This window comes from Mus caroli, unplaced genomic scaffold, assembly GCF_978045245.1.
Source record: "Mus caroli unplaced genomic scaffold, Mus_caroli_1 scaffold_7, whole genome shotgun sequence".
NCBI classification, from domain to species: Eukaryota; Metazoa; Chordata; class Mammalia; order Rodentia; family Muridae; genus Mus; species Mus caroli.
Window position 1 is genome coordinate 7,428,379 of NW_028227262.1, and position 12,153 is coordinate 7,440,531.

At 37.9% G+C, this 12,153-nt stretch overlaps 1 protein-coding gene across 1 annotated transcript in view; it reads left to right on the top strand.

Moving 5' to 3' along the window:
• Positions 1-951: 951 nt before the first annotated feature.
• LOC110288502 (solute carrier organic anion transporter family member 1A6) overlaps positions 952-12,153 on the top strand; it is a 71,372-nt gene continuing 60,170 nt past the window's right edge. The window contains exons 1-3 of the mRNA XM_085839804.1: positions 952-1,041; positions 4,531-4,672; positions 9,097-9,229. Coding sequence (XP_085695930.1) covers positions 982-1,041; positions 4,531-4,672; positions 9,097-9,229 — 335 coding nt within the window. The 5' untranslated portion in view covers positions 952-981. The remainder of the gene's footprint in view (positions 1,042-4,530; positions 4,673-9,096; positions 9,230-12,153) is intronic.

Genomic DNA, 12,153 nt, shown 5'->3' on the forward strand with positions numbered 1-12,153 from the left:
TATGCATGTAAACCTTCTATGTTGTAAATTTCTATTTCAATTTATGATTTGATTTTTTTGTGTGAACTTGTGGTGAACTTTGTAACATGTGATCATGTATTCGGAAAGATGTAGAAGTACTGAGGACAAAGAGAAGAGAGGAGAATTTTTTTCCCTTAGAAGAATTTTTTTCCTTTTCCCCACTTAGGATATTTCTGCTTTTCCCCTTAGATAGCTTTCATAGGAAACTTTTTACAACATAGTAATAAATTCTATATCCACTTTTCAAAGTGTCCCCTTTTCTTCCTGCAATTTCCTAATAGCAGGGCGAGAGTTAGAGCTGCTTGGTTCCTGCTGAGATAGTGCAAAGGCTATTTACTTAATCCTTAGAAATTGCAGTTTCTGGCTTCAGAGGATCTTAGAAGGCAGGTTAGCTACAGTAGCATAGGAACTTAGACTTAGGTAAATAAACTTTTTATTATTATACAGCAACCCTAAATATCTTGTATGACAAAGTCTTACCCTCCATCGACACTCTTCCTCCTCTGCTGCCTCAAGAAGCCCTGACAAGAAAGAATGCCCCGTCACATTTTATAGTTCAGTAAATAAGTTAACTGCTTTAATAATTTAACAATTGTTCCCCTACTGAGTTGTACCCTTTGGCCCTGATACCAGGGTTTGAGCCTAGTTTCATTGTAACTTATTAAACATTCCATTGATATTTTTACAAGGCAAGCACATTTTTGGAGGTGGGGATGAAGAAGAGTTGGTGTGGGGGGGGGAGAAGGAAGGGGTAGGGTAAGGACTTTGGAAGAGTGGAGAGAAGGGACACTGTGGTTGGGATTTAACGCATGAGAGAAAAAAAACATAAGGAAATTCAAGGTCACAAATGAAAAAAAAATGACTTGTTATTGTTCAGTAAATAATTTAAGCACTGTCTTTTAAACAGGCAGTGGTAGGACTTTGAAAGCAGAGACATCCTTGAACAATCAAAAGAACAAAATGGGAGAACCTGAGAAAAGGGTTAGAATCCACAGGTTCAGGTGCTTTGCCAAGATCAAGGTATGTATTGTTTAGAAATATGCAGGCACAGGAGTCTTTTAAACAAGAATTGAAAGTTGCTGTAATATTGTTAAGCTTACATGAAGTTTTGCAACACAAATGCCATTTCATCCTATGTGTTGTTAATTTCTTGACTTAATAGCATTGGTTTTATAATTAGGAATATCTAACCAGTATTATTTATCCAGGATAAGAGGGAAAGATTTCTTTCATCTTAATTTCTATATTAAAATTAAATTAAATTTCAGTTGCAGCCTCCTTCCCTCTTAAAAAAATGGAGTTTAAAATGTTTAAGTGTATATTATGTTGTAGTGGTGTTTAGTCTGAGGTCAGAGGTCAAACCAGTGCTTAGCCTTCATGGATTCCTGACAGAAGGTTAGAAGTCACAGCTAGGAAATAGTTCCCTAATAGAAGTGCTATGTTGATTAATATGCAAAGATAACTTTATGATCCAGTCAGACAAATATTTTCTTCAAGTTTTGGCAATACAACAGTTACTCTTTGGTAAGAAGATACTGTTAGCTGGTTTGGTGGTTTTCAGTATTCTAGAGACAAAAATTGTTTTTATAGCTCCAAAGTCAGCTTTATACCACAAAATGTAAGCTTATTTTGACCTAGGAAATTTGAGCACTGGCCTAGTTTCTGAAGAATCCCTTAAATATTCCACTCCAAGCTGCTAAGTCATCCTACTAAATGATCATTTTACTTTTATTCACATGTGCTAGAGGTTTATGAACATAAAAGAGAACCTGGAAAGTATTTTTGCCTGCTATTATTGGAAACCAAAGGCATTCCGGTTATCCTCAGTTCTCACATACTTTTGAGGAGTCCAGGTCCCTTGGTTCCTGACCTTCACCGGATGCCTACTCAGCTATCAAGTGGGTGCAGCGGACTGAATCCCGGTCCTCAGAAAATACAGTCAGTGCTCTTCGCCACTGAGCTGCATCTCCACCTTCACAAATTAGGAGAGTGACGAGGATTTTGATTACTACTTACTAGGATAATGAGAATTTGTTGAGAAATGTCATTAGGTATCTATAACCGTACTTCTCATAGTCTGTTTCAGGTAAATGACTTAATTAAGGTTTCAGTTACTGCAATGTGACATCATGGCCACTGTAACTTTTATAAAGAAAAGCCAGAAATTTGGGCCATTTTAAATACCTAGAGGTTTAGTTCACTGCCATCATGGAAGGAATTATGGTAGTGCAAAGGCAGATATGGTACAGGAGAAGGAGCCATTAGATATACATCAGGTCGTCAGGGATCAGGAAGAGAGTGACTATGGGATTGAATGGATCTTTTGAATCCCCAGAGCCCAGCCCAGTTAGACACTGCCTCTTAAAGGCTAAACTTCTAATACTACTACTCCCTGGTGGCCAAGCCTTCAGGCTCATGTGTTTATGGGGCTATTTCTAGCCCAACCACCTGAATTACTTTAGAGTTTAATAAGAGTAGATATTGGTGTTAGTGTTATGGAAAAATGTTAAATCCATGACTTTACAAGATAAAATTTAGAAGTAATTGTTTAAAATTAATCACATGTCTCTTCTCTGAAGTTAGAACTATCTTCATTGTTTAGTGGGCCAAATGGTCTACATTGACAGACTGAATGTAGGTCCTGCTTTCTAAATTGAGAATATTATCATTAACAAAAGTTTCCAGGACAGGAGAAATGCCCTTGATGCCCTTCAATCATGCATGCATTGATGACCTTCCTGGTACCAATGGTTAGTTCTAACACAGTGGCTACACAGATGGCCTTGGTTATGCTCCATGCATAAGGGCTTCTAAGAATAAAGATGCCCATGGAGAATAGAGGAGAAAAAAAGGGGAAGAAGAAAATAATCAGAACATACCATGTATGTATGAAATCAGTAAAAAAATATATTTAATCAACAAAAATTTTTAAAGAAAAGAAGGGAGAATTTCTCAAGAGGGCTGGGGAGATACCTTGATCAGTAAAGTAAAGTACTTGCTTGGAAAACAGGAGGTCCTAAATTCAGTCCTCAAGGTTCTCATTAAAAACTCAGCATGGTGACATATAAGTATAACTTCAGCATGGAGAGATGGAGTCTTGCTGATACATGTGGCTCACTGATGAGCCAGTCTTGCCTCCTGGCTGAATTCCAGGCACTTGAGAGTCTCTATTTGTTTGTTTGTTTGTTTTTGTTTTTAATATGTCAATTCTTGGGGGGTATTAACCCTGAAATTGTCTTCTTTCTACCCATGTACATATGCATGCATGAACTCATCCCACACAAACATACACACACATACAAAAAAACAAAAAAGAAAAGATGAAAGAACTTAAGAGGGGAAAAAAAAAGAAAACTACTTTAGGAAGCATGAAAAGACTACTCCAAAGGAGTTTACTTTAGACTCTGGAGAGCTAAGGTAGAAAGTTGGTAAGATTAGCTCCATGAATACAGATGTTATGTAGCAGGAGACCCAGATGTGCATAGCTACTTTATTCTCGAAAACACAAGGAAAATAAATGATCATCCAGAGTCTGATTATTTTTGTAATTTTGTAGACTTTGGTTTTAAATAAAGGATCTGAATTATAAGTCTCAAGTGAAAATTATAAAGTGCCAGTTCCATCCTCTGAAAGCAGTATGATGGGAAGAGCGATCATCGCTTTAAACAGCATTAGAATTTAACAATGTCTAGAGATGGAATTATACTATATGACAGATAAAGAGTACTCTTGAGGTATGCTAAAGTTAGTACCCTCATTTCTAAATTAGGTTTTCTCTTTTTTCATGTTTTTGCTTTAGTTCATCTATCTTAATTGATACCTGTGACAGTTAAGTTATAAGCACTAAATAAAAATTTCACATAATAACATTTGAATATAGTTTTGGATAAGACAGTTCAGAAATTCCAGAAACTTGGACGATAAAATTTGCCATCAACCAGCTGCTGGAAGATAAGTTAACAGAAACAGAAATCTCATTCACTACATCACTCCAAGTGAGTTAATTAGTCATAGGCAGGTAGTTGGAAGTGTTTTCTATAAAGCCATAGTTTATCCTGTACCTGTGGGAACCCACAATGTTCTGCCCTAGTGTTTAATTACTTGAACACCATTTGGGCTGCTTTGATAAAGTGTTACAGAGAATATTGTACAAAGGAGAAAAACAACCCCATAGGTCACTCTTCACTCTGACAATTGCATCCTGTGTTGTGCCTGAGAATGCAGACAAAGAGAACAAAGTGTTGAACTGACCAAGGATACTCAGTGGTAACAGTATAGTAATAAAGATCCATCAATAGCTATGTCTTACATGGAACAACTCCATATCTTTCTGTATGAGTAAGGTACACCATAAGAGAGCAAAGCCCTATCTACAAAATTTACTAAATGTTAACCAACTATTCTGTGTGTTCAGAGTGCAGACATGGTGACACACTTTGAAGGTGCTTGCTTGGACGTTAAGAGCTGTTTAAGACAAAGTTCTCTTTCCTTTTTTTTTTTTCTTCCTAGGTGTTTCTGTTGGCATTAATATGGGCATATATATCCAAAATACTATCAGGAGTATACATGAGTACTATGCTCACACAAATAGAGAGACAATTCAATATTTCCACATCTATAGTTGGACTTATCAATGGGAGCTTTGAGATGGGTGAGTTCTTACACTTATTTATTTTTATATATTGATATTTTCTCCTTATTTCCTGCATTAGACTATAGAGTATGACTGCGTTATATGCTTCCTGGTGTTGTCTGGTTTGGTGTGAAGAAGCTTCCTATTTAAATATCCTCGTGATAGCAGATAACTATTATCACATAGGGTGATATCATTCTGTTTCTCTGGAGGGGGCAAGAGATGAAGAACATTAATATCTAGTTCTATCATTTGGTAACTCAAAGAGAAGCTAGTGCCTTTTATTGGCATTTTACAAGGTCACTTTGGGACTCAGAGAAACTGATATTCCAAAGGAGAGAGCAAATGTTTCTCTTCCCACTACTGTATCTCTGAGGGTTACAGCTCTTCACTCATAGTTCTTCAGAATGATAAAGAAAATTTCTTGTGTTTGAGTTGTGTCAGACACAATACCTTGAACTTCAACTCATGAACTCATGAGAGTACAAAGGGTGAAGGAAGGAAATATTCCCTTTATAAGCCAAGAGACCTAGAAGTTTGATCGTTGCTTTTACCTCATTCAAGGTGAAATTGTCTTTAATGTATTTGATAAAAATGGCAAGAAAAATTAGGATTGAGAAGAAGGTACACACACTGAAGGTGATCTGTCCTGCTTCCCAGGGTCAAGGTCCTCAGTGCTTATGATTGCATCCATGTCCTAAGCCTTCAGTAAACTCGGGATGAGTGTGGCACATAGACTTTACACAAATTCTTCTAGTGTTCTGTGAGTTAGATGCAGGAAATGTAGTTTATCGATTATCCAAGGTCCTACAAGGCACTGCTGTGCAAGGGAAGAAAGATTCCTGAAGGAGTAAAGGCTTTCCAGAAGAAGAAAAGGTGAGGTTAATGTGAAGGGGAGATTTGGACAGAAGATGAAGCATAAAATCATTTTTTTTGTGGGCATGGAGTCAGCCCAGTTTTATGGGAAGTTGGATGTTGCTAGAAAATGAGCCTGGAGAGATGTGCAAGGATGAGAAATGAGTAGAGACTGTGGCTTACTCTTGAGTATGACTTTTACCTCGCAGGTGTCAGAGTGCCAGTATAAGTTTGCAAGTGGATATTTGTCTTTCTATGCAGAGAACTCACCATGAAAATCCAATGACATTTAATTACATGCAATTGAAGTATTTAGGTGAATAGGGAGCCATTTACATTGAATAAAAATACATTTACACAATGGAGTACTACTTAGCTATTAAAAAGAATGAATTTATGAAATTCCTAGGCAAATGGTTGGACCTGGAGGGCATCATCCTGAGTGAGGTAACACAATCACAAAAGAACTCAAATGGTATGTACTCACTGATAAGTGGATATTAGCCTAGAAACTTAGTATACCCGAGATATAAGATACAATTTGCAAAACACATGAAACTGAAGAAGAATGAAGACCAAAGTGTGGACACTTTGTCCCTTGTTAGAATTGGAAACAATCACCCATGGAAGGAGTTACAGAGAAAAAGTTTGGAGCTGAGACAAAAGGATGGACCATCTAGAGACTGCCATATCCAGGGATCCATCCCATAATTAGCCTCCAAACGATGACACCATTGCATACACTAGCAAGCATTTGCTGAAAGGACCCTGATATAGCTCTCTCTTGTGAGACTAGGCTGGGGCCTAGCAAACACAGAAGTGGATGCTCACAGTCAGCTATTGGATGGATCACAGGGCCCCCAATGGAGGAGCTAGAGAAAGTATCCAAGGAGCTAAAGAGATCTGCAACCCTGTAGGTGCAACAACATTATAACCTAACCAGAGCTCTTGACTCTAACTGCATATGTATCAAAAGATGGCTTAGTCGGCCATCACTGGAAAGAGAGGCCCATTGGACATGCAAACTTTATATGCCCCAGTACAGGGGAACGCCAGGGCCAAAAAGTGGGAATGGGTGGGTAGGTAGGGGAGTGGGGGGGAGAGTATGGGGGACTTTTGGGATAGCATTGGAAATGTAATTGAGGAAAATACGTAATAAAAAATTCAGAAAGCTTCAGGAGACTATGGTATGGGAGACAGAATATATGTAACTTGGGAACCTAAATTCTTATGTAATAAGTAACATTTATTTTCAACTATAGAAGAGAGTCTTTTTAAAATGTCATTTTCTTTTTTCATTTCTACTCAAAATTATGGTATTCAAATTGCATAAAACTTTGATGATTGCATATTAAAAAAATTACCAGAACCTTTAAACAACCTGTCAACATTTGTGCTTTTTAACAAGGTAAATATCTAGATGTGTTTTTCAAGTAATTATTGGCTTCATGACATGTTGTAGTATTTACAACAACCACAATGTCACAGTCACAATGTCAAAGTCATATTTTTACTTCTATTGATGTCAGAATCATGACTGCTCATGTCACTATTGCTTCCTATTTCACGGTTAACAGAAATGCTAATGTCCAGTTAATGATTATTGAAAATAATTTTATACAAGTTTATGGAAAACTTTATTTCTTGCATAACTCTAATTTCTGTAAACTACATGGACTTAAGATTAAATATTAAAGGTGTCTGTCTAAAGCAGAACATACTAACTATTAATAACAACACTGACTATGACCCATGATATAAGGCAAAGTCTTAAGTAGAAAGAATTGTGAAAAGAAGCGATTCACTTTGGCCAGTGAAAGCAGCATTTGGTGGGCATTTCCTAGGGAGTTTTGCAAGCAACCTTTTCTTACCATGGATAAAATTTACATCTCTCCCCATACCTCCCAATATATTATTTGAAGAAAACAACAAGGCAATGGAGGAGGTGAACTTAGCATAATGCGAGTTCTTTTTTTCCAAACAGTAGGTATTTCAGGCATGATTTAGAGCATTCAGAGGGTTCAGCCATATATTAGAAAGAGACACAAAGTGTTCAAACAGTAGATATTCTAGGACATTGCATTCTACATGATGGCCTTTGTGAAAGAGAATGGCTGTAATAAGGAGATAGAAAGGGCACATACCATTCAAATTACTGCAAAGTCTCTTTTACTTAGACTTTTTACTTAGCTGTCTAAGGAGAGATAGCATTGGAAGAAATACAAAATCTTCATTTAACTTTCAAATATTTAATACCACCTAGAGGTACACTAAGTCATCAAAAAAGAGGGTTGGATTTTTTTTCTGATTTTCCTATTATGTATAATCTGAACAGGGTAGACATTTTCATCATAATAAAATTATGTAGTTTGTAGATAATTTACTTATGTATTTGGTTCTTTTTTTGTGACCCAAGGGGAGGAGTATCCTGAACAGAGATTTAGGATTTTCCAGCCTGGAAGAAAAGTCTTCCTTCAGGATCACTATTGCTTTACATATGAAGCAATACCCAAAGCATTCTAAGCCCCAGTCCCCATATTAGGTGGTTGATAAACAATGAGCCCTAGCATCCACTTACTAGTGAATACATACCATGCATGTCCTTTGGGGTCTGAGGTACCTCACTCAGGATGATATTTTCTAGTTCCATCCATTTACCTGCAAAACTCAGGATGTCCTCATTCTTAATAGCTGAGGAGTATTCCATTGTGTAAATGAACCACATTTCCTGTATCCATTCTTTTGTTGTGGGACATCTAGGTTCTTTCCAGCTTCTGGCTATCATAAATAAGGCCAATATGAACAGAGTGGAACATGTGCCCTTATGATAGCACAAGGCGAGGGTCCAAGGCCTGACACTATTACTGAGACTGAGTGCTCATGAAAAGTAACCTATCATGACTGCCCTCCAAAAGACCCAACAAACAGCTGAAAGAGTCAGATGCAGATATTTGAACCCAACCAATGGACAGAAGCTGCTGACCCCTGTTGTTGAATTAGGGAAGGCTGAAAGAAGCTGAGTAGAAGGGCAACCTTGCAGGAGAGCCAGCAGTCTCAATTAATCTGGATGCCCTAGATCTCCCAAACACTGGACCACCACCCAGGCAGCATAAAACAGCTGATATGAGGCTCCCAACACACATATACAGTAGAGGACTTCCAGACCTGTGTTCATTCAGAAATGATGCACCTAACCTTCAAGAGACTGGAGGCCCCAGGGAGTTTAGAGGTCTGGTAGGGTGGGAGGGTTGGAGACATCCAGATGGAGACAGGGGTGTGGGGAGGTGGTATAGAATGTGGAAGAGTTGGAATGTGGATCTAAAGGAGGGTATAGAATATGGAGTGTAAAAAAATAAATTAATTAAAATTTAAAAAATATTAAAAAAAAATCAGTCCAGGAGGGTTATAATGATTGGACGTAAATAAAATTAAAAACAAACAAACAAAGCAAACAAACAAAACAAATGAACAAAACAAAACAACAACAACAAACCTCAATGATCCCTAGAGTCCAAATGTTGGGGAGGCTGTTGTCTAAGAGCTACTAATACTTTACTAAAACATGCATTCTCATTTCCCTCTTTCAGGAAACCTTTTGGTGATTGTATTCGTGAGTTATTTTGGAGCAAAACTGCATAGACCTATCATGATTGGTGTTGGTTGTGCAATTATGGGCCTAGGGTGTTTCATAATATCACTACCTCATTTCCTCATGGGCAGGTGAGTATTCTAGTCCTTGATGATATTGTAGATTCAACTTTAACCTACAGGAAATGAAGCTCAGAATTTCCTCTCTGGGAGGAGCAATGCTCCTTTTTGTCCCAGAGGGAAATTCCACAGCCCTTCCTTCTTTGAGTATAAATCCAGTACCACATGGCAGAAACTGTCAAGTTCTGCTGCTAGCTGGAGTTGGAAGATGACTGACTCCTTCCTTCACTAGATCTTCATCAGCTTTCTGCTTTCTATCTTTTCTCTCACTGCCTAAACTTGTGTCTTTTTCCTGGATTATTTTCCCCTGAGTTAATTTGAAATGGTTTCTCTAAATTATATTTTAATTAATTTTTTGATTTATATACATTCAAATGTTTTCCCCCTTTCGCGTCCCTCCTCCACAAGTTCTTCATCACTCCCCCATCCCCTTTGCTTCTAAGAGGGTGCTCCCCACCCACCTCCTTCTACCTCAAGCACTAGCACCCCATTTCCCTGGGGCATCAAGGTTCTACAGTATTAAGCCAATCCTTTCTCACTGAGGCCAGACAAGGCAATCCTCTGCTATATACATAGTAGGATCCATGGACCAGCCCATGTATGCACTTTGATTGGTGGCTTAGTCTTTGGGAGCTCGGAGGGATCTGGGTTAGTTGATACTGTTGTTCTTCCTATGGGGTTGCAAACTCCTTCAACTCCTTCAGTCCTTCCCCTCAACTTTTCCACTGGGATCTCTGACCTTAGTTAATGGTTGGCTATAGGTACCTGCATCTGTCTCAGTCATTTTCTGGTAGAGGCTCTCAGAGGACAGCCATGCTAGAATCCTATCTGCAACCACAACATTAGTATCAGTAACAGTGTATGGGTTTGGTGCTTGTGGGTGGGATAGATCCCAAGTTAAGCTGATCTCTGGATGTCCTTTCCTTCAGTTTCTGCTCCATTTTTGTCCCTGCAATTCCTTTAGATGGGAACAATTCTGGGTTAAAAAATTTGAAGATGGGTGAGTGGACCTATGTCTCTAATGGAGGCCATGTGTATCTACTGGAGGTTGTCTCTTAAGGTTTCATTTTCCCATCTTGGGCATTTCCACTAATGTAATCCCCATTGGGTCCTGGGAACCTTTTACATACCTGGTGTCTAGGACTTTCTAGAGGTTGCTCCCACTCCCACCCTTTGCATATTTATATTCATTCTCCTGGCCCTCTAGGCTTCTCTCCTGTCTTTCCCCCATACCTGATCCTGTCTTCCCCCTTTTTTCTCCTTCTCACCTCTCCCACCCACGTCCCTATAACCCTCTGCCTCTCATGATTATTTTGTTTCCCTTTCTAAGTGGGATTGAAGCATCTTTTCTTAGGCCTTCCTTTTTTTTAAAACATTTTATACTCTGTGGGTTATGGTCAGTGAGTTGTATCATGGGTATTTTGTACTTTTTGGTTAATATTCTTTTATAAGTAAGTTCATACTATTTATGTCCTTTTGCATCTGGGACATCTCACTCAGGATGATATTTTCTAGTTTCCCCCATTTAACTTCAAAATTCATGATATTCTCAATTTTAAAGGAATAGTATTTCATTGTATAAACGAACCATGTCTTCTTTATTTATTCTTTGGTTCAGGAACATCTGTTTTTTTTTTGTTTGTCTGTTTGTTTGTTTTTGTTTTTTACAGTTTCTGGCTATTATGAATAAGGCTGGTATGAACATACTAGAACAAGTGTCCTTGTGCTATGGTGGAACATCTTTTGTGTATAAGCCCAGGAGCAGTATAGCTGGTTCTTCAGGTAGAAATAGGGCCAATTTTCTGAGAAATCTACAGATTGATTTCCAGAGTGGTTGAATCAGTTTACAATCCCACCAGAAATAAAGGAATGTTCCTCTTTCTCCACATCCTCAAGAGCATGTGCTGTCACTTGAGTTTCTGATCTTAGACATTATGACTGGTGTAAGGTCGAACCTCATGGTTGTTTTGATTTGCATTTTGCTGATGACTAAGGATGTTGAACATTTAAGTAGTTCTCAAGGATTCAAGATTCCTTTGCTGAGGATTCGCTGTTTAGCTCTGTACTCCATTTTTAAACTGAGTTATTTGCTTTTCTGGAATCTAACTTCTTGTGTTTATTATATATTTTCTGATATTAGCTCTCTATCTAATGTAAGGTTAGTGAAGATCTTTTGCCAATATGTAGGTTGCCATTTTGTCCTATTGACAGTGTCCTTTACCTTACAGGAGCTTTTCAGTTTCATGAGGTCCCATTTGTCAATTGTTGATCTTAGAGCCTGAGCCATTAGTGTTCTGTCTAGGAAGTTTACACCTGTATCAATGCATTCGATGCTATTCTCCACTATCTCTTCTATTAGATTCAATGTTTCTGGTTTTATGTGAAGGTCCTTTATCCACTTGGACTGTAGCTTTGTCCAAGGTGATAAATATGGATCAATTTGCATTCTTCTACATGCATACCACCAGTTAGGCCAGCACTGTTTGTTGAAGATGCTTTCTTTTTTTAAACTGTATGGTTTTGGCTTCTTTGTCAAATATCAAGTGCCCATAGGTGTGTGGGTTTATTTCTGGGTCTTTAATTCTATTCCATTGATGGACCTGTCTGTCTCTGTACCAATATCACTATTTTGTTTTGATCACTATTGCTCTGCAGTACAGCTTGAGGTCAGGGATGGTGATTCCCCTAGAAGTTCTTTGATTGTTGAAAATTGTTCTTGCTATCTTTGTTTTTTTTTTTTTTGTTTTTTTTTGTTTTTTTTTTTTTTTGTTATTGCATATGAAGTTGAGAATTGCTCTTTCCCTGTGAATAACTGAGTTGGAATTTTGATGGAAATTGGGCTGAATTTATAGTTATCTTTTGGTAAGATGGCCATTTTCACTATGCTAATACTACTGATATATAAGCTCCTTGATCTCCTTTTCTTCTCCAACTGT